The 22,111-nt window shown below is 50.5% G+C and overlaps 1 protein-coding gene across 2 annotated transcripts in view; it reads left to right on the top strand.

Moving 5' to 3' along the window:
* The window catches only part of UBA6 (ubiquitin like modifier activating enzyme 6), a 658,681-nt gene that overhangs the window by 528,915 nt on the left and 107,655 nt on the right, over window positions 1-22,111 (top strand). For both annotated transcript variants that reach the window (XM_085636514.1, XM_085636515.1), the window contains one exon: window positions 6,382-6,509. In XM_085636514.1, the coding sequence (XP_085492640.1) occupies window positions 6,382-6,509 (128 nt within the window). The remainder of the gene's footprint in view (window positions 1-6,381; window positions 6,510-22,111) is intronic.

The following is a 22,111-nucleotide window of genomic DNA, read 5'->3' as shown; positions in this document are numbered from 1 at the left end:
TAGCCAAGGGAGCCATAGACAGGGTGCCGGCATTAGAAGTAGGTTGTGGTTGCTCTTCCCACTACTTACTGGAGCCCAAGAAAGTTGAAGGACTCCATCCTATCCTAGATCTGTGCCTTCTCAACCTCTTCTTGAAGAAGGCGAAATTCAAAATGCTCACGCTCACCCAAGTATTGTCTTCCCTGGATCCGGGAGACAGGATGGTAGCGCTGGACTTGCAAGACCGTTTTACCGCAGCCCCTTCCTGCTGGCCCACAGATGCTATCTGCGGCTACTGGTGGGCCAGGAGCACTTTCAGTTTGCTGTGTTGTCCTTTGGCCTTACCAGCGCCCCACTGGTGTTCACCAAGGTGATGGCGGTGGTCGTAGCTCATCTGCAGAGGCCAGGGATTTCAGTCTTCCCCCTACCTCAACGAATGGTTGTTGAAGGCGGGCCCCTCAGGCAGTCGTCTTCCACCTTCAAACTGCAGCAAACCTCCTGCAATCGCTGGGGTTCACTATCAACATGCCAATGTCACACCTGACTCCCTCTCAGACACTCACTTTCATCGGAGATGTTCTGGACACCGTGCAGTTTCGGGCCTATCCTTCCAAGCAGCGAGTCCAGGATATTCAGACTAGGAAACTAATGTTTCAGCCTCTATCCTGAATTTCGGTGAGACTGTCTCTGAGGCTGTTGGGCCTCAAAGCCTCCTGCATCCTGCTGGAGACACATGCCCGATGGCATATGCAGACTCTGTAGTGGGACCTGAAGGCTCAGTGGGTGCAGCATCAGGATAATCTCTGATATGGTCCTGATCTCGGAGGAAACTGCGAAGGAGCTGCAGTGGTGACTAACGAGTCAGTGGCAGACTCCTCTCCTTCCCCAACCAGACTTGCCATTAGTGACAGATGTGTTACTGCTGGGCTTGGGTGGCCACCTGGGAGAGGTAGAGATCTGAGGACAGTCATCTCCAGCGGAGACCAAGCTTCACATAAACCTGCTGGAGCTCCTGGTGATCCGATTGGCATCAAAAGCCTTTCTTCCTTCAGTCAACTGAAGGCTGGTGCATGTGTTCACGGACAACACCACCGTAGTTCAACAAACATGGCGGGGTGGGATTGGGAATCCCTGTGTCAAGATGCCCTGCGCCTCTGGACATGGCTGAAATGTCATGGCACTTACCTGGTAATTCAACACCTGGTGGACTCTCTAAACGCCAGAGCAGATGAACTCAGCCAAAGATGCCTATCGGATCACGAGTAGAGTCTCCACCCGGAGGTGGTCAAAGGTCTCTTTCAGCAGTGGGGAGGAGAGCCTTGGTTAGTTCACTACTGCTGAGAAAGTGCAGTGTCAGCAGTTCAGCATGCTGGAGTTTCCAAGGCGGGTCTCACTCGGAGACACTTTTAATCTTGAGTGGAGCTTCGGCCTCCTGTACGCCTTTCTGCCTGTACCACTCCTCCCCAGAGTTCTCGAAAAGATTTGGAACAACCAGGCCCAAATCATTCTTGTGGCACCGGATTGGGCTTAGAGTCAGGTATCCCGAGTGGTTGAGTATGGGCGAATCGGGCCTCCGGTCAGGCTTCTTCTATGGGATACTCCTCGGTCGCAGCAACAAGGCAGGATCCTGCACCCGAACCAATGCACCCTCCTTCTCCAAGCGAGGAGATTGTGCTGGAACAGTTGACAGTTTTCTACCTTCCTCACGAAGTTTGTAATGTTATTCTGGCAGCCAGGCGTCCCTCCACCAAGACAGTATACATCTACTGTTGGGAAAAGTGTGTATCATGGTGTGCCTCTCACAAAGTCGACCCTCTGGCTGCACCTCTATCATAAATTATTTTATTTGCATTGTTTTTGGCCTAGCTTGGCTCTGCTCTGGGCACAGCTAAGGGTTACCTGTCTGCCATCTTGGCATTTTTGCGATTGTCGGAGCAACCTTCTCTCTTTAAGTCACCGGTTGTGGCTAGGTTCCTTAAAGGCCTCCAACATGTTTCCACCTAAGACCATTATAATGCCTCAGTGAACTCTCAACCTGGCCCTTACCTTTCTCATGTGTGCTCCATTTGACCCTCTGCATAAGTGTCCTCTTAGGCTATAGACCGTCAAAACAGCCTTTACAGTAGCCATAATATCGGCCTGTAGGGTCAGCAAACTACAAGCGCTCTCGGCGCATCCTCCTTATACCACCTTTTACCCAGACAATCTGGTCTTTCGGACACGTGCCCCTTTTCTGCCAAAGTATGTCGCTCCTTTATCCAGTATTAGGGTATCTTTCATAGATTCACATGCCTGAATCATTCCCCGTCGTCGGGATGGGAGTTCCCGGTACATAAATAAAGTAATGTCTCAGTAGACATATAGAGTAATAGGCCAAAGGCCTCACCTTAGTAACATATCCACGTCCTTTTGTAAAAAAGGACCAAACTTTGGAGAGTAGCCAATCAGCTATCACCACCCTCTAGAACCTTCCTGGAAGGAGCTCAAGTCCCTCAGATTTTCTACCGCACGTTGTGCTAAGGGAGTCTCCACTGAGCTCTGCTCAGCATTCCTTGTTTCTGGATTACCAGTGTTTCTCGCTTCGACTTTCCATTTTCTGAGTGAAGTTCTTCAGTTCCTCATGGCAGACACTCCGAAGAATGGCCTTTTTAGGTCTTGTGCTTCCTGTGGTAAAAAGAGACTTCATGTGGACGATCAACACAAAGACTGTCTCTACTGCCTTTATCCGAACCACTCTTCAAAGAACTGTAAGGTATGTCGTACCTTTTCCTCCAAGACCCTTAAAGATCGTGAGGGGCGCCTCTTAATTTGGCTGCAGAGGCTTAAAGACAAAGATACAGTACTATCTTCTGAGAAAAGTGAGGGCTCGTCCATCTCTTCACAGTCCTCTCAAAAAAGACCAAGGGTGGCTTCTCTGGGCCCTTCGTCGCAGCCACCTCAAAAGAAGGTGCATAAGAAGTCTTCAGAGGTCCTTCCTAAGACTCTTCCAGCGAAGGTTTCTCCTCAGGAAGTTCTTCATGCCTTCAAAAAGCCTTCTTCCACCCCGCCGACGACGGCCTCGTCGAAGGAGGCTTCAACGACGAGGAAATCTCCATCGATAGCATTGCATGTCACCTCGTCGACAACGACAGTTTCCACTTCTGTCGTGTCTCATTCACTATCAACATCGATGACGACGACTCCATCATCGACGGCCAGTAGGTCTGTCTCGTCGACGCTGAAAATTAAAAAGACATCGTCGACGTCCAAGCTGCCGTCGACGCTGTGATCGACGACGACACCGTCGACGAAGACTGTCCCGTCGACATCTTCATCATTGTCGACAAGGACTCCTTCAACGACGGCTCCGTCGACGAAACCTACATCGACGACGACACCGTCGTCGACGGCCCTGACGGCAGCACCTCAATCTACTATGATGCCCGTTCACACTTCACCGTCGACGACTATGCCATCGATGGGCCCGTCGACGACAGCAGATTCTGCCATACAAAGTACGTATGTGCACCTAAAAATCACCAAACGTGCACTGACACCGGCCCTGACCTCCCCTAGTAGAGTCCAGCTCTTGCCTCAAGCACATCTTTTGGAGGAATAAGACTCGGACGATGGCAGTATGTTCCGAAGGGGGACAAGTCCATCACAACGAGTGGGATGATTACATAATCCTTTCCATGTAGGTCAGAACATCACTCTGCCTGTCTTCTTTGCTCCTCCTCATCCCTCCAAAGAAGAGACGAGTCTCCACTGCCTGGACCAAAAATGAGAATTGTCATTCTACCTTGACCGCACGAAAGAGTTCCGGGTGTACGATCAACTCTTGCTGGGTTATGTGGTTGCAAAAAAGGGAAAAGCTGTAGAGAAAAGAATAATTTCTAGAAGGATTGTTCTGTGTATTAAGATCTGCTATGCATAGACCAAGATACAGACCTCTAAAGGCGTGCAGGCTCCCTGTACCCGAGCAAAGACTGCGACCACTGTATTAGCATGCGGCGTTCCTCTCCAGGACATCTGTCAGGCAGCGGCATGGGCATCCTGCATACGTTTAACATTACTACCTGGACAGTCAGATCTGTCATGATGGGCACTTCATATGTTCGGTCATGCAGGATTTTTTGGTTTGATCGAATTCGCAGACCCACCTCTGGAGGGGTATTGAATGGGTGTCTTGGGTATCTATTCAATGGTAAGGAATCTGTGGCTAAAAGTCTATCGAACAAGTTACTTACCTGCGGTAATGCCTTATCTGGTAGAGACTGTATCTAGGTTCAGATTCCATACTGACCCTCCCATCCTCTCCGCTCTGGGAACCAGTTCAGGTATGAGAGACACGCCTTTCAGGGCCTTAGTCTTTTCCACAACAGTGGTCAGTTTTCATCATGGCTCTGCGCTCCTAGAGTGGAAAATCGCGAAAGTAACTGACGTCAGCACGCCTAGGTGGTGCCTATATAAGTAGCCCGCACGTCACTTCTGTTGCGGACGATGTTGCTGGCGCAGAACCAAATGATTCCACCTGCCGGCACTCATGGATACTGCTTGAAAATCCAGATCCAGTCTGATGCTTGGGGATATTCAAAGGTAAGGAATCTGCGCCTAGATAGTCTCTACCATGTAAGGCATTACCAAAGGTAAGTACCTTATTCAACAGTGCCAAAGGTTTTAATGTGTTAAACCTTTTTTGCACCCAACTTATCTTTGCCTTCTCCTTGACTGATATGTTTAATATAGCACATAGTCAATAAAAAAGCGAAATCAGCTAAATGTCTGGCACATTCTGTGCTGATTGCACAAACTTTACCGCATTTATTAGCAAATGATCCCTTCTTTGACACCCCCTCACCCCTGAAGAACCTATTAGAAATTAAGAAACCAAGAGCATGCTAAATATGCTATGTCTCTGCCAAAGTTCATGCAAATATGCAGAGCCACCAAAAGGGGCCAAAGTGATTAAAAATGTTTTGAGCCCAGCATTAACTTTGTCTTCCTGCCCCTATTGAATCTTAACAAAACCTGAAATACAAGCACTTTGTGCAACTTGCTGTATGCCACATTTGATGCAAAGTAATCAAACAACACTTACGTTTTAACAAATTAACATTTAATTGATCATGTCCTCTTAAACTTTGCCCCTATCCCCTTCTTGACTAATTGACACGAAACTTGATGTATCAATAGAAAACAAATCCTTCCAAATTGGCAAAATATACAAAATGTACCCCATTTAAACCCACCAGGCATGGTGTTGAAACATTAATATATCAAAAGCTACTAAATGAATTCTTATAAGACTACAAAAGTTGTGGTTTCTGAATGAAGATCTACAATCATGGTAAGTTTTCTGTAACCCCTTGCAGTGTTGTTGGCCTTAAAAGTAAGCAAATTTTCTTATAGGCTCTGAAATGAGAAAACTCAAACTTTTTTTTTATTTACAGCCCCTTTCCCCTCCTCCAACCTCACCTCACTTTCTGTTTAAATGTTCCCTCCAACTCGGGCCTGCAAGAAATTTGGCGTACCTTAGCTGACTAGGCTAAGTGAGTGCCAAGTTATGTGCGGCTCCCTCCATGGGGACCAAAGCTATAGGCAAATTGAACAGTGCAGCTGATCCATAACTACATAATGGGAACCTCTAAAATGTAATGTATATCATCATCAAGCATCTTGCCGTAACATTCCTTCTCAAAAATGCTATCTGTTGCAAAAATGGAACTTAAAAGAAATGCAGTTTTCTGCAAAGTCTGCTGTATGTTATGCTGTCCAATTCAGGCATAGGTGTGGAGGCATGACATTTTTAGATAACAGTTCCATTTCTGGGAGACCAGTACGGATGGGTAGAGTCAACCATAGGTATTGAATGTGTTTCTGGGAGGCTTTACAGTCTTCATAAGCTATAAAATTACAAGCGGATGTCACTGAGAGGCAATTGTTCATTTACTCAGATGTCATGTCAGCCTTTGTGGCCCAGCATGCCAGGCTAGGGTTGAATCAGAGAAGCCAGATCAGTTCCTCTGGAAAGCCGGCTGGGATAAAGTATTTTGTATTCTAAGTGAACCTGTGAGTCCCTCGTGTCAGGAGCATCTGTGTGTGAAATGCATGCAAATACAGTAGAAAGAACAGTAGTGTCAATGTCTGGAAAGTCACATGTTTCTCTGTGCAGGCAGTAGGGCTGGGGAAAATGTAGTCACATTGTCTGACACAGATAATTATATGCTGGTTAAGTGCCTCTGTAGATGCAGAAGAATTAGGGTGCAATTGGTCACAAACTCCACTGGCGCCAGAAAAATGAGTTGGGCACAATGGTTGCGTTGTGGGAAAAATAAAACTCTGTGGCCTCCTCCCTTCCATTCTGATCACTTTGATTAAAGTTTGACAGGACTAGTAACTGTTTTCTCCCCCATTATGCAGGTTTCACTGGAGTTAATAAAAATCGCAGCAGGCCATCCTTTCGAAGCTTACAAGAACTGTTTCCTCAATTTAGCTATTCCCATTATCGTGTTTACAGAGACCGCAGAAGTAAAAAAAACTCCAATCAGGTAAGAAATGTGCTATTCTTCATTTTTTCCCTCTGTATTACAAATGTACTGTTTACCCAAAGCAAGCTCCCTTTAAAAAAACAAAATCACCCAAAGCCTACATGTAACTTTGTGAACTATAGGAAGATTTTTTAGATAACTAATGACGCTGCTTAGGAAAGATCTGTGCAACTTCACATGCGTGCCGGCTCTTCTGAGACCTAATTTGAAAGATTTGTTAGTATATTATTTCTTGCCCTTAAAGTATAATTGATGTTCCACAGTATTCGAAACACAGGTGATGAGATCAAGTATGCAATACATAGGGAGAATACATAACGATAAACATGTCTCTATTGGAAAAGTCTTCAGGCAGATTCCTTAACTTAGAAAATCTCCTCAAGCCCTAAATTGGATCTGGAATTGTTTTTCAGGCAAATCCACCTGCAACAGGTAGCGCTTGAATTTGGAGTTTCCAACAAAATCACCAGCAGTGACAATTTGATTCCTTTAAGGCCTGTGCTCATGATGGCAGTATTTCTTTTAACCAAAGCTTAACATCTTTGAGATTTAACATGCTATTTTGTTTCATAACCCAGTGTGATCTTGAACACCCTTGTGGTTTAAGTCAGTGGGACTTACAAGAGACCTATGTCTGGGATGAATCCGCATGTGACGTGTATGTGGTGCCTGGACATTGAGAATGATGGGGCCAGTGACATTGTTTTGCCTAACAAGAGAGAGGGGAAGCTTTTATTAGCTTCACACCAGCAGCAGAGGGGTTCCAAATCGCTTTCATTTTTCAAGGAATGTTACAATTCAAGGAGTCAGTCTTCAAAAGTTTAGAAGATTTCTCTTGGCACAAAAAGAAAAAGCCCCATTGTTCTTACGCACATTTCTAATCGACTTCAAATAAGAAAAAGCTCCATACTGAGACATCTAAATAGTCTTACACCTCCATGCCAATTCCAGTGTTGCAGAAGTCTCAGTCTAAGAAGAATGTTCCCTTTCTATTCCCGGTGTGCAATGTAGTGCAGGTGGAGAAGCATTTAGGGCTGTCATGCTTCAGATATTGAGGACCTCTGCCTTACTTCTGGTTTCACTCTTCCTTCTCATTCGGCATCACCATGGCTGCATTTGTCCCATGTCACAGCCAAGTTAAGTCTACAGCTCTAGAACAGCCAGCCTTGTCTTCAAAGCTGTGCTAGCAGATCTCATTCATAGCCTTGGATTCATTCTCACGAGGCATCCAAGGATAAGATGTTCATCAGAATTAAACAATTTCCTAGAGGCATTATTTAGGTCAAACTATGCTGGAAGGAAGTTTTCTACAATTTCACACCAGTAGCATGGATGACCAGTTGGAAGCACACAATATACTGCTTTCCTGCTTTGCCACTGGCACTGTAGGCTTCAGGGCATCATTAACCTCCCACATTCTATCCTTCTGTTCCCATGCCCTGTAGGAGATTGTGAAATAAGTGGCAGTTCACCTGCCTTGCGACCTGAGATCGGGTTCTACAGCTGGTCAAAGACATACTAGAAAAACAGAAACTGACTCTGCGTTGTAATGCGGTTGTTTTGTGGATTTTGTTAACCAGTCTGTTGGTACTGGAATTGTCAGGTGAAATTCATGGATACTGCATGAAGTTCCATTGGGGATTAGCAGGCGTGTCAAATGGACACTTCCTCTGTCCTTTGATGGCAAAAGGTTGTTCTGGAAGCATGGTGGCTCCCTCAAGTCCTTCAAACAAAGCAGAGGCACTGCTTGGTTTTCAGACTTCTATTCCCTCATTAGGCACTTCTTATAACAATACAGTAAGTTCTGATCGACTTCTAACCACAGATTACTCACTTTGTGAATTGCGCAAGACTGGATCCGTAAACTTTCATAGCAATTCCCTGGTGTGCCAACAGGTGGCTTCATGTGGCTCCATGTCGGACCCTCCGGCCCTGGACATTATGCGGGGCCTCTCTATCTCCACCTCCACTGCGTGCTGATGTCACTTCCTTTCTTTTCACACCCTCCTATGCCGATCCAGAGTTTCTCAATACTGTCGTTTCTGACAGAGATATTCCCCTTAAAACAACAGGGGATCAAACCGTGTTGGCCCTGTAATTAACAAATGTCTGTTACCGACTCCTATGAAAACTGCCTCTTTTGCCTCGGAACCAGGCATGACTCGAAGTTGTGTGACTGCTGTAGGAAAATGAATTAAAATGCCTCTAAGAACGTGAGGCAACGTTATTCGTTGTCTATCTCGGGGAATAAATTATCCTGGTCAATATCACAGGTCCCCGTTCACAAGCTTGCGGCCATGAAAAGTCTTTGTCGAAGTAATGCGGCTTGGGTAAGTCCAAATAGTTGCATAAAAATCATAAATTGTCCAGGCCTGTCTCTCCATCCCACCACGTCCACCACTCCGAGTCGTGCAATAAACCCAGCCCCTCTAGGCTGCTGAGCCAGTCTCCCTCGGCGAAGACCATAACAACGCTGATCCCACATCAGGAACCCTGAATGGTCAGTGACACTGTACTTATGAAGAGAGATAACACTGCCCTATGAGAACATTTTTGGTGCCTCATCTGATCGCTCTGGAGCACCTTCGGGCCCTGAGGATCAGAGATGGTCTCTAGGTGTTTTCCTCTGGCTGGTTCGTCCCTGATGCAAACTGTACCATTCAACCTCCAACTGAAGACTAATCCTTCTTCATACGCAGCTCTAATGTCCCTTTTGTCTGGCGACATGTCCAACACAAACCCCTCCTTCGGAATGGGCCCCACCGATATCTGTTCCGACACCGTGACTGATGTTGTTACCGGCACCACAGCCGACACCACGAATCCACCACTTGGAGCTGATTGTCGTGTTTGACTCAGAGGGTCATGATATACCATCCAGACCTCAACAATATGTCCACTCAGAACCAGATTCCTGTTCACCACATTTTGATGATGAAGGAGATGCCTGTGAAGAGGATTACTCCTATTATGGTGATGGCAGCCACTTTAATGACTTGCACGATGCAGTGGTCTTGACACCTCACCAGATACAAACCTTTCTTCCCCAACTCCAGCAAGAGCTTCTGAGAAGTCTGTTTCCTTTGACACTGTCATAAGGACTAGACCTCACTCTACCCACTCAAGAGGTCAAATCGAATGTATCGATTGAGGTCTTGAACCCCAGACAACCCAGTCAGAAACCCCCTACTGCCGTTCAACAAAGCCCTCAGTGATATCTCATTGGACCTCTGTGCTAAGTCAAGTTAGGTGGCAAGGCAATACAGACCCTTCCTCACCCCCCTTCCGGATAGACCCATATTTTATACTCCAACAGCCTACTTCCTAGAGCCTGGTGGTTCAAGCCTCACTAGCTGGCTAAACTCAAGTGTATTTCCTACTGTTCCACTGGACAAGAAATCAAAGTTGATGAAAACATTCACTAAGAGACTTTTCTCTTTGGGCAACCTTGCCCTTCGGTAATAAACACATCCTGCCTCCAGGGAAGATTTCACAAGCACTATGGGACAAGGTAGTGGACATCTAGCCAACTCTGCTCCACCTTGCAAGGTCTGATTTTGAACAGACAGGATGCGGCAAAATATTGACAGATCTGGCCTGGACACTACCTACTGTTTGGGTAGGGCTGCCAGAAACAGCGTGATGCTTATGCGAATGCCTGGATTTGCTCCACAGGCTTCACTTCAGTCGTCCACCACTCCTTGGAAAATACGCCCATTAATAGCACTAGGTTGTTCCTGAGAAAAGGTTGACTCGTCTATGGAACACTATAAAGCCAACATGACCACCTCCCGCTCTCTAAGGTAGTTTAGCAGGTTCAACAGTTTCCCCAACAACAGCGCCCCTTCGTGGCTTCGGTAGGGACTACCAGCAGAGGCAACGCCAGTATGGGCCTCAGCAACAACAGGCCTCCCATCCCTTTTGACGGCAAGGCCCGAGATCCGTCTGCCAGTGTTTAGACCTCCAGGGGCAACATGCTACACAGACCTCACCCCTTTCCCATGCTGCCAGTACAAAACCACTTTAATTTGTCATTGGCGGTGCACAATCAGCCAGTAGGCGATTGCATCAGCTTCCTCCTTCTCTGCTGGGGAACATTACGTCCAATCAGTGGGTGCTCCCGATCATGCAAAATGGATACTCGCTACACTTTCTGTCCTACCCCTCCAGATATGCCACCTGCATGACAACACCTTTCAGAGGGCCACTTGTCCATACTCTGCTGGGAAGTTCAAGCTCTTTTGGCCAAAGTAGCAGTGCAGAGGTTGCCAGTATCAGAAATAGGGACTTGTTTCTATTCCCATTACTTTTTGGTGCTGAAGAAGGACAGAGGCCTCTGCCCTCTCCTAGAACTTCTCCCTCTGAACTTTTTCATCTAGAAGAAAAAGTTCAAAATGCTCACCCTGGACCAAGATCTAAATGCCCTGAATCCAGAAGAATGAATGGTTACGCTGACTTGCAGGTTGGATATTTTCACATCCTCTTCCTGCAGTCTCACAGATGTTACCTGCGGTTTCAGGTAGGTCATGAACGCTTTCAGTTCACCGTGTTCCCCTTTGCCTTACCAGTGCACCTCAGGTGTTCACAAAGGTGACGGTGGTTGCAGCCCATCTGCGAAGGTTGGGGACATCAGTCTTTCCATACCTCGACTGCTGCTGAAGGTGGACTCATCTCAAACTGTCGTAAACAACCTCCAGACGACAGACAACCTGTCACAATCATATGGTTTATCCATCAACGTGCCCAAGTTACACCTGACTCCTTCGCAACGGCTCCCATTCATTGAAGACTTCCTGGATATAGTGCTCTTCGGAGCTCTCCTTCTGCCTCAGCAAATCCAGGACATTTGGGCTATGGTCCCATTGTTTCAGCCTTTGATGTGGGTCTCAGTGAGAGTGTCTCTGCAGCTTCTGGGCCTCTTTGCCTCCTACATCCTATTTGTGGACCACACTAGGTGGCACATGGGCTTTAAAGCAGGTTCTTGAAATCTCAGTGGGCCCATCACCAAGGGGACCTATCAGATTCCATCCAGGTGTCGAAGGAGACTGTGAAAGATCTGCAGTGGTGGCAGTTCGACTGAGATCAATTTGACTGGTAGCAGACCCCTCACCCAACCCCACCTAGAGCTAACAATCTGATAGAGACTACTAGCCGCAGATTCCTTAGCGTAGAATTAACCCCAGGCGTGAGACTGGATCCGGAAACCTTTTGCCATAGCATCCCTGCGCGTCGGGGAGGGGAGGATCGGCACCACGCGACTCCGCCCCGCCGACGTCCGCATCCATGACGTCAGCAAGGGCACATAAGTCCCACCCAGGCGCGCCTATGTCCGTTGTTTCTCTTTTCCACGTGCAACGCGGATCCGGACTGTGTCCTGGCCTGTTTGGGCCTTCTATCCCTTTCCACGCCTTGGCGTTTGGTGGAACAGTGTGCGACTGCCTTCGGGCTTCTGGCGTGTACCTCTGGTGCGCGCCCGTGTGAGGACCCCTTTCGATATACGGAACTGACCGGTTTCGTCTTCTATATCGCTTTCGCCGCGGCCCCTGAGGTGTGGCTCTTTGGTCGGTAGGTCCTTTCGTATATCTCCGAGGTCTTGTCCTCCTTTCGCGGTGGGTGCCTGCTCCCTCTAGGACATGCGCTCCCATCCGCCACATCCCTCCCCACCGGTTTCCGGCGTGGAAGGGCCTGGAGTCCCTGTGCCAGCTCCGCTACGGCGCTGTGGGCGTCCTTGGCCCTTCCTCCACCTTCTGAGACGCCCGCGGATCCCTTGCCTCGAGCGGGGACCTCTGTGGAGTCGCCGACGGCTCCGGCCTTGGCACCGGACTTTCCGGCTTCAGATGGTAGGGAGGTGGTGTTGTCGAGGTGGGGTCCTCCGGGGCTTCCCTCTTCAGCACCTGGCGTCCCTGCCTCGCCGCAAATCCCTACGGGGCTCCCTGTGACGTCGCAGGTGAGTGCCGGGACTCCAGGCTTGTCCCCGAGTTCCCCTCGGCCCTCTGAGCTGGCCTTTGCCTCACCAGAGGTCAAGCTGGTGCCGCTTCGGCTCCGGGTAGCCCTCCTCCCCGGCTCCGGTGGAGTGGAGGGCGGAGGTAAGGCCCTGGGGTGCTCTCCCAGGTCCCCCTCGCTCCTCGGCGCGGGCAGCTGCCCCGTCTGGAGCCGAGCCGGCGCCTTTTCGGCGCTGCTCCCTCGCCGTTCTGGCGCCGACCCTGCCCTGCCCTTGTGGACAGCACGTGGTGGGGGAAGTCGGGCCGGCGCCGCAGGTATTTCCCCTAGCGCCGGTCGCAGCTGCGCAGGCGCCGGTTATGGCCTCTGCGGAGCCGCGCCGGCATCCGCGGCTGGATTCGCCCTCTGCATCCCTGCACCCTGCTTTCTGTGCCTCGCAGATGCCTGGTGTCCCTGTGGCCCCTAGTTCATCTGTGGGTCCCCTACCCTTACGGGGCTGGCCATGAGGAAGTGCGGCGTACCCTGCTGTCGTCGTCCCCGGTGGAATTGCTTTCTCCTCCGCGGCCCCCTACGGGGGCTAGTGTTGACTTCGTTCGGGCCATTTCCATAGCCGCTGGCATTTTGCGGATGGGTGTGCCTGTGGTCCCGCTTCCTCCGGACGATCTTTGGGCAGGTCCCCACCAGGGCTCTGGTGGGTGTGCGTTGTCTTCCCTTTGAGGCGTCGCTCCACAGTTCTCTCCTGGGGTCTTGGGGGCGCCCTGCCACAAGTGACCCGGTGCCTCAGGAGCTTCGGCGCCGCCATCACCCTGCCCCGCTGGACCCGTTTTGTCTGTGTTCCCACCCCTCCACTGAGGACTCTCTTCTGAGGCGTGCCTTCCCATGCTTGCCGGTGGTGTTGTCTTCTCTGTCTCGGTAAGCCCGGTGGTTGGATTTGTGGGGACGTAATGTCTTCGCCTCTTCCAGCGCGGCCTTGCGGGCGCTTAGCACCTTGTGTGTATTGACCTGGGCCACTTCCAGTCTGTGGGACTCTGTGGCGTCTCTTCTTTCTCATGTGTCTCATGAGGGTGCCCAAGCTGACATACGGACTCATGTGTTGGAGGGTGGAGAGTTGGCCGCGGTTATTCTTCGTGCGGCCTTGGATGCTGCTGATGCTTTGGGCCGGGCTATGGCCACTTCTGTGGCACTCCGGCGCCATGCCTGGCTCTGTAATGCTCTTTTTCCTGAACATGTCCGGGAATGATGGGTTGACCTCCCCTTTGATGGGGCCGTCCTGTTTACTGGTCATGTGGACTCCGCCACTCAGCGTCTTCTTGCTGAGCTCCATCTTTCTCCTCCCCATCAGTAGGTGGGTTTTTTGCCCCTCCGGGTCATTGTGGGAGGTGTTCTCCCACTCGTCCTGGGTTTTGGTGTTTGGATGCACGTTACACCTTCTGTGAGGTATGCCATGCCCTCGGGGTCCTGGGTTGGCCTGTCTCTTCAGTTGGCTGCTGGTTCGGCCCTTTTTTGACACAAAATGCTCTTTTTTGGCTGCTTCTAAGCCCTCTGTGGTTCCTGCCACAGGTTTCTAGTTTTTTGTCTGATACGGGATTTCTTCCCTAAGAGTGGCCGCGTACTTCTGGGGCCGTGACCTACCCTATGTGGGGTACTGTAGCTATTGGATAGCCCTTTTTCCATTGGGAACGTGTGGTCTCCACTTGGGGGCCCCTCGCTCTTCCTGATGTTCTTGTATGCCATTGGTGCAATTTCATGGGCGGCTGCGGCGTTCCTCGGCGCTGGCCCTTGGCCTGGTCTGCTGTTTGCCTCGGCCCTCTGTCGGGTGTCTGGGATTATTTTCCCGGACACCCGACAGGCCATCTGGCCGTGGCTGTCTGCTCTTCTGGCCATGACCGGGGCTCTGGGAGTCGGCTGGGGGGGCTCCTGACTCTTGTTGTCTGGGAGTATTGTGAGACTAAATATTTTTGCTCTCCCGCCTGTCTTTTTACTGAGGCGCTTTGTGCTGGCTGGCCTACTGTCGCCTGGCTGCGATGGGTGCGTAGGCCCATTTCGATGGTTATATTCCGGGTGACAGGCTCTTGCCCTCGTGTCCCCTCTTCTCCTTGGATTCTCTGGGTTGCTCTTCTTCCCAGGTACTCCTCTGTGCTGCCCGTCCCTGGGGCTTCCGGTGGCGGTCCCCAGGGCGTTTGCTGTTAGCCTCTGTGAGAAAGTGCCATCTTTCTTGCATGGTATGCCCCCACTTTTTGCTAAATTGCTGAATGTACTTCGATTGAGTGTACCCTGGGTTCCTGCCAATCAGGTGCCCAGGGCCTATGTTCCTTCCTTAAACCACACAAACTCCAAATTGGCAAACCCTAGCCACATGTCAGCCCCTAGTAAATGGTACCCTAGGTACCCAGGGCCTTGTGGCCAGGGAAAGCCTCTAAGGGCTGCAGCACTCATTGTGCCACCCTCAGAGGCCCTGTACCCTTACACAAACACTGCCCTTGCAGGCTGAGTGTCTGGGTGCAGGACAAAACAAAGAGTCGACATGGCACACATCACTGTGTACCATGCCCATCACCTACACTGCCAAGGCATATGTCAGCCACCCCTCTAGCTGGGTGCATTACGCCTATGGTGTGGGCACAGGAGCAGGAGCCCTGTGCCCCTACAGTACCCGGGTCCATTCCTGAGCACTGTAAATGCAGTGCTGTCATTTAAGAGTACATGGTGCTGGGAGCTTGTCAAACACGAGCTCCACAGCACCATATTGGCAACACTAAAGCCTGGGAAGTTTGGTATCAAACTTCTCAGCACATTGAACCCACACTGATGCCAGTGTAGGATTTAATGTACTAAGCACCCCAGAGGGCATCTTAGAGATGCCCCCTTACAGCTAACTTACAATCCACGTCTGCTCTGAGGCTGCCCAGGCTGCCACACAGCAGACACGTTGCTGGACCCCTGGGTGGGAGAGCCCCTGCTCTCCCGGGCCTGCAACAATGCACATCCTGGGTGAGGTGAGAAATCTCCTCCCCCAGGATGAGCAAAGGGAAGCTTCAAAGGCAGGCCGCCATTTGGAGTTTCCCCAGGCCACTGCAACCCCCCACTCTGGCGGGAAGCTTGGCCGGAAACCCCATACAAGGACAGGGGATGTGCCAGCCTGCCCACCCCACCCCTCAGGTGGGGGAGGCGAGGTGAAGCACATCTCCGGGCTCTCGCCATCTTGAAGATGGTAGGCCCTACCCTATCAAGATTAGGCTACTGCCCCCCTCCCACAGGAGAGAGGCAGGATAGGGGGTGTACCCACCCCAGGACAAGGACCCATTGGTCCCTGGTCTTCACCTACCTGTAACGCCCCTAAATTTAGTATTTAGGGGCACCCTGAACCTTCCTTCCTCAGATTCCAGATAGAAAACTACAAGAAGAGCAAGAAGACCAAGGACCTGCCCTGCAGCTGCTAAAAAGAGAAGAAGACACCAACTGCTTTGGCCCCAGCCCTACCGGCCTGTCGACTCTCGAACCTGCACCAGCGCGGCATCTCCCGTGGCCAGCCACCTCACCAACCCCGGAGGACCTGGCTACCTTTTGGCTCTAAGCCCCCTGGGACTCCCATGAGTAGAGGCTCTACTCGAGTAACCTATTCCTAACTCCTGGCAGCAGCCCGGAACCGCGGACCCAACACACTCTGCACCAGCCAAGCCTGGCCAGTGCCGGAGTGGACAAAGACCCTGAGGACGACCCCACGGCGACTGTGACCCCGAGTCCGGCACCCAAGGACCCCCCTCGACATCCCGGGCGAAGCCTGCAGCCTCAGAACCGAGTGCCACCCCAACCGCGATCAACCAGAGGGTAAGATTCCCGACGTCAAAAGGCACCCCTGCACCCGGCGCCCTGCGGCCCCCTGTGCCCAATCCCGGGGTACCCACCTAACCTACAACTACCCAACTTACCCCTCGAAGTGGTGGTGGCACCGGAAACATCCTCGTCCCCGAGCCTGCAGCCTTTTTCCAAACCGGAACATTCCCATTGATTTCCATTGAGCGCCCGAAGGCTCAAAAGCACCCTGCATCCAGCCGCCCGAGTGGCCCTGGCAGTGCACTCTCTACACTAACTTACTTCCCCACTTGCCCTGAGTAAGTGACCAGGAGCCCAGCTCCCACAGCCGCGTGGCTTGCCAGACAGCAGCCACCAACCAAGGCCCCCCTATCCCTCATAGGATAACATTGGGCCTAACTCTCTCTGCACCCGGCCGTCCTGAAACCGCTGAGGGTGAACCAACTGTACCTACCTGACACTGGGGGACCCCTGAGTCTATGCCCGGAATTTCAACTCTGCCAGTCGAGTACTTACCCTTATACCGCTAACTTCATTTTCCTCATAGGGTAACATTGACTGGCTTTTTCTTCAAAAATCTTCTAAGTGTGAACTTTTCAAAACTGTAAAAATTCACCAAAAATCAGCCAAGTGACAAAAACGAATTTACTCACCTGTTCCTAGGTGAGCTCCCAGTGCTGGATCTTGGTGCCCAGCCCTGACCCTGAAAAGTACTCACAACTATACTTACCTCTAACTCATTTTTCTCCCATAGGAAACCATTGTCTGCTTTTCTGTGAAATTTCTTCTAAGTGTCTATTTTTGCAAATTTGAAATATTCTTTTAAAATCGTACCATTTCTGCAAACGAAATTACTTACCTGTGTTTGACAAGGACCCCAGTCCTGGGTCTAGGTACCCAGTCCTGGATTACTAAAGTAACGATAAAGTACTCTACCTGCAATTTGAATTCCTGGCCATAGAGATCCATTCAATGTTTTCTTTGAAATATTTTCTAAGTGCTAACTTTTGAAATAGCTAAATATTATTTAAAAATCATTACAGTTATTAAGTCGACTTTCATCACTTGATTCTGAATACTGACCCCAGGCTGGATCTAGGAGCCAGACCTGGAATTCCAAAAGTAATCTGAAAAGTAATTTATTACAAATAACCTGAATTTACCATTGAGCTCAATGCATTGTTATGTTTAGGAAATAGGATTGTTTATTGCAACCAACTGTGACTGTTTACACAAATTTATTGCTTAAGACAAAAGTATTTATATTCAACCTCTCATTCTGAGAAAGTATATTTTTACCCCCTTTGTGGTTCTATAAATAAAACAAGCATATATTTTATATATATAAACCATTGGCCTGGAGTTCAGTTATTGAGTGTGTGAAACCATTTGCTGACTGAGTGTGTACAATAAATGCTTTACACTGTCCTCTGGTACTGCCTTACTGCTCGACCAAGTTACCACTTTTGAGAGTAAGGTCATACCTAACTTTGGCCTCTATCAGCCTCTGGGGGACTGTGGACTCTGTACACCCTGAACCTATTAGGGAACAGTATATACAGAGCCACTTACATTGGTGGATCAGCAGTGGGATACAAACTTGCATTTGTTGGACTACTTGGTTACCATCCGATCACACGACAGAACTCTTAAAAATTGCCTTTAGAATTCTGATTGGTTTTTCCAAAATTACTAAAAGTCTTGCTAGGGCCTTGCTTGAGTCCCATTAGAATTTTAGAAACATAAAAGTCACTATAGTCAGGGTAGAGGGTTAGAACTGTCAGGTTAGAATGTCTCAAACAAACCCAGCTATTAGTGATAATAATGACCTGGACCTGGTGGAGGAGCTCGACCTCACACCTTACTTATACTTGTCTTTCAAGGAATTGAGGTCCTTATGTAAACTCAAAAATTTACAAATGGGTCTGCAACCAACCAAACAAGGGCTCCAGGAGCTCCTGGCTAAGTATGCTAAAGACCACCCATCTGAACATGGTGATGGCCAGTCAGATGAGGAAAGGGAAACAGGGGAGGTGGACAACAACCTCCCCATACTATTCCCTAGGGAGGAGATGGCACCCATACCCTCCAACTCAAGACATAGCATCTGGGCACCTAGAGACCACACAGGTGGCTCTGGTCCCAGAGACAACACTGAGGGACCCCCCACTGAAGAGGACAGCCTTGTGAGGCTGGCCAGAAGAATAGATCTAGAGTCCAGACTCCTGGCCCTAGAAAAGGAAAGGAGAGAGATGGGTTTAGCACCCATCAATGGTGGCAGCAATAATAAAAACAAGGATAGGGAGGAAACTTCTGACCCTAAAATCCCCAAAGGGATTGTCCCTAAATTTGAGGAAGGTGATGATATCACCAAATGGTTCACAGCCTTTGAGAGGGCTTGTGATATCAGGAAAGTAAAGAAACCTCTCTGGGGGGGCACTCCTGTGGGAACTGTTCTCTGGTAACTGCAGGGACAGGCTTCTGACTCTCTCTGGGCCAGAAGCAGGATCCTATGAACTCCTGAAGAAAGCTCTGATTGAGGGATTTGGATTCACCACTGAGGAGTATAGAATTAGATTCAGGGCGGCTCACAAAACCCAGACCCAGTCCTGGATTGATTTTGTAGATTTCTCAGTGAAGACACTGGATGGTTGGTTAGCTGGACATGGTGTGCAGGATTTTACTGGATTGTACAATTTATTCATGAAGGAACATATTTTGAGTAACTGCACAAATGAAAAGTTGCATCAGCATTTGGTAGACCTAGGTCTAATTTCTCCCCAAGAATTGGGAAAGAAGGCAGACCACTGGGTCAAGACTAGGGTGACCAAGACAACTACTGGGGGTGACCAAAAGAAAGTGGTCACAAAACCTCCCCAGGGGAAAGGTGGTGAGAATCCCCAAGATAAAAAGTCTGAGTCTTCTAAAGGGCCCCAAAAACCTATTCAGGTGGGGTGGGACCCAAACTACTCCCTATGTGCCCCAACCATATAGGGGGAAGAACTTTGATCCCTTAAAGGCCTGGTGTAATACCTGTAAAAAGCAGGGACACCTAACTGTAACTTGCCCCAAAAACAAAGCCCCTAAGGCACCCAGTACAGCTACTCCTGGGGCAGCAAGTATACAAATGGGATCAGAGGTGTACCCTGAGCAAATCTGGGAACACACTGAAGCAAGTTTAGTCTCCCTGGGAGAAGTGGAGTTTGCCACTGTGGCTGTGTGGCCCCCTAACTTAAAGAAATACTTACAGTACCCCTGGGTGAATGGAACTAGGGTAGAAGCTCTGAGGGATACAGGTGCCAGTGTCACTATGGTGAAAGACACACTGGTTTCCCCTGAGCAATACTTGATTGGGAAGTCTTACCCAGTCACCAACGCTGACAGTGTCACCACTAGTCATCCCATGGCCATGGTAACATTAGGCTGGGGGGGGGGGGGGGGGTTACTGGCCTGAAACAGGTAGTGGTCTCTCCAAAGTTGCCAGCTGCATGTCTGCTTGGAAATGATCTGGAAACCTCAGCCTGGGCTGAGGTTGAGTTAAAGGCCCATGCAGCCATGCTGGGCATCCCTGAATTGGTGTGTGTGCAAACCAGAGCACAGAGCAAGAAGAAGGGTGAAAAAGTAGGTTTGGAGCCTGGAATAATGGCCCAACCAACCAAGAGGAAGGGCAAGAAGACTGGGGGACCAGCTTCTGTACAGCCAAACACTCAGAACCCCTCTCCCCCTATAGAGGATGTAGATACCCCTGAGGGAACTGAGTCCATGGAGCTTGACCCTTACCAGGTTGAACTCTTGGGCCCAGGGGGACCCTCTAGGGAAGAGCTGTGCCAGGGTCAGCGAGACTGTCCCACTCTTGAAAGCCTGAGACAACAAGCTGCTTCAGAAGCCAGGGGAGATGTCAGTGGTACCCACAGAGCTTATTGGGAAGAGGGATTACTGTATGCTGAGGCAAGAGACCCCACTCCTGGAGCCACCAGGAGGGTGGTAGTGCCACAGAAGTACAGGGAGTTCCTCGTAACTTTGGCTCATGACATCCCCCTAGCTGGACATCTGGGGCAATCCAAAACTTGGGAAAGGTTAGTGAGTCACTTTTACTGGCCCCAGATGCACCAAAAGGTGAAGCAGTTTGTCAGCTCCTGTGTTACCTGTCAGGCCAGTGACAAGGCAGGTGGCCATCCAAAGGCCCCCCTCATTCCACTACCAGTGGTGGGGGTCCCCTTTGAAAGGGTAGGTGTGGACATTGTGGGTCCACTTGAACCTCCCACCGCCTCAGGGAACAAATTCATTCTAGTAGTAGTGGATCATGCTACTAGGTACCCTGAAGCAATTCCACTTAGGACTACTACAGCTCCTGCAGTAGCCAAGGCCCTCCTGGGTGTCTTCACCAGGGTGGGTTTTCCTAAGGAGGTGGTTTCAGACAGAGGTTCTAACTTCATGTCTGCTTACCTAACACACATGTGAAAAGAGTGTGGAGTGCAGTACAAGTTTACTACACCCTACCACCCACAAACCAATGGCCTTGTTGAGAGGTTCAACAAGACATTGAAAGGTATGATCATGGGACTCCCTGAGAAACTCAAAAGGAGGTGGGATGTCCTGTTACCATGCTTGCTTTTCGCTTACAGGGAAGTGCCACAGAAGGGAGTAGGTTTCTCACCCTTTGAACTTCTGTTTGGTCATCCTGTAAGGGGACCACTGTGTCTTGTAAAGGAGGGCTGGGAGAGGCCTCTTCAAGAACCCAAACAGGACATAGTGGGGAGGAGCCAAGATGGCGATCGGAGCAGACGCTTGAGCGCCCGGCTCCGTCGGCCCTTGGCCTCGGACTATCATCCTGATTCCTATCCTCGCCGATTTTCGAGGTGCAACGTGTGCGACGACGCGCTGACCGCGCCGCCGCTTTCCCGGAGTCTTAGCCCGCCCGGATGCCGGAGTTCTTGGTGCCTTTGTTCTCCGCACTGGACCCCTGCTCTATTGTGGCCTCGGCCGGCCCCCTGGAAGCTCCGCAGTCACCGGACCCGCTGGTGCAAATCTGAGCCCCGCGGTCCCGATCCAGCCTCACACCACGGACTGTCGCCAGAAGAGCCGGGGGAGAGACGCCCGGACACCTCCTGCACCCTGCACCTGACGGGCTGGAGCTAGAGGGTGAGCCCCGGTGTGGCGGGTCTCCTGCCCCGTTCTGTGGACCGCGCTGTGGAAGGCTGCAGACCCCCTTCTTCTATTGCCTAGTCGGCTGCAAAGAGAGCCCGAGGGAGGGGAAGCGACTGTTGGCTTTCACCTGTTGCGGCGCAGACCTGAGGGGAATTGCCTCCTTGTCACGACCCCCCCCCTGGCCACGGTACCGTTCAGCGGTAAAACATGGCGTTGATTGCCTGCTCGCTGCTGGGGGGTGATGCTCCGGTCTCGCCCGCTGCCCGCTTCGCCCTCCCTCTACCAGACTCCAGCTCCCTAGTGCCGTCCCGGATTGCTGCCGCTGTGGGGGTGCAGCTTCCGCTGACATACGGCTCCGTTCTGGCTGCCCTGCGGGACTTTCGTCTGCAATTGTGTGTTGGCTTGCAAACGCTGAGTGAGCGGTTCGACTCCATACTGTCTGCTGCGGGTCGTGAGCGCCCCGTTTGTGATCAACAAGACGTGAATCTGCCAGTGCTTTGGTCCTCTTGCGGGGACGCAACGACTGTGTATAACTGTGCTGCACTGGTGTCTGCATCTGGCTTTCCCGGCACCCAGGATCAATCGCTCTCCTGCTCAATGGCGGATACTTTGTTTCCCCGGTCATTGCTGCCTGCTTTGTTGTTGCCTGCCTCACCGCGTCCGCAAGAGTATCCAGCTGAGCTACACCTGACGTCCGCGAG

This window comes from Triturus cristatus, chromosome 2_1 (genome assembly GCF_964204655.1).
Source record: "Triturus cristatus chromosome 2_1, aTriCri1.1, whole genome shotgun sequence".
In the NCBI taxonomy this organism is placed as follows: Eukaryota; Metazoa; Chordata; class Amphibia; order Caudata; family Salamandridae; genus Triturus; species Triturus cristatus.
This window is presented reverse-complemented; position numbering and strand designations above follow the sequence as displayed.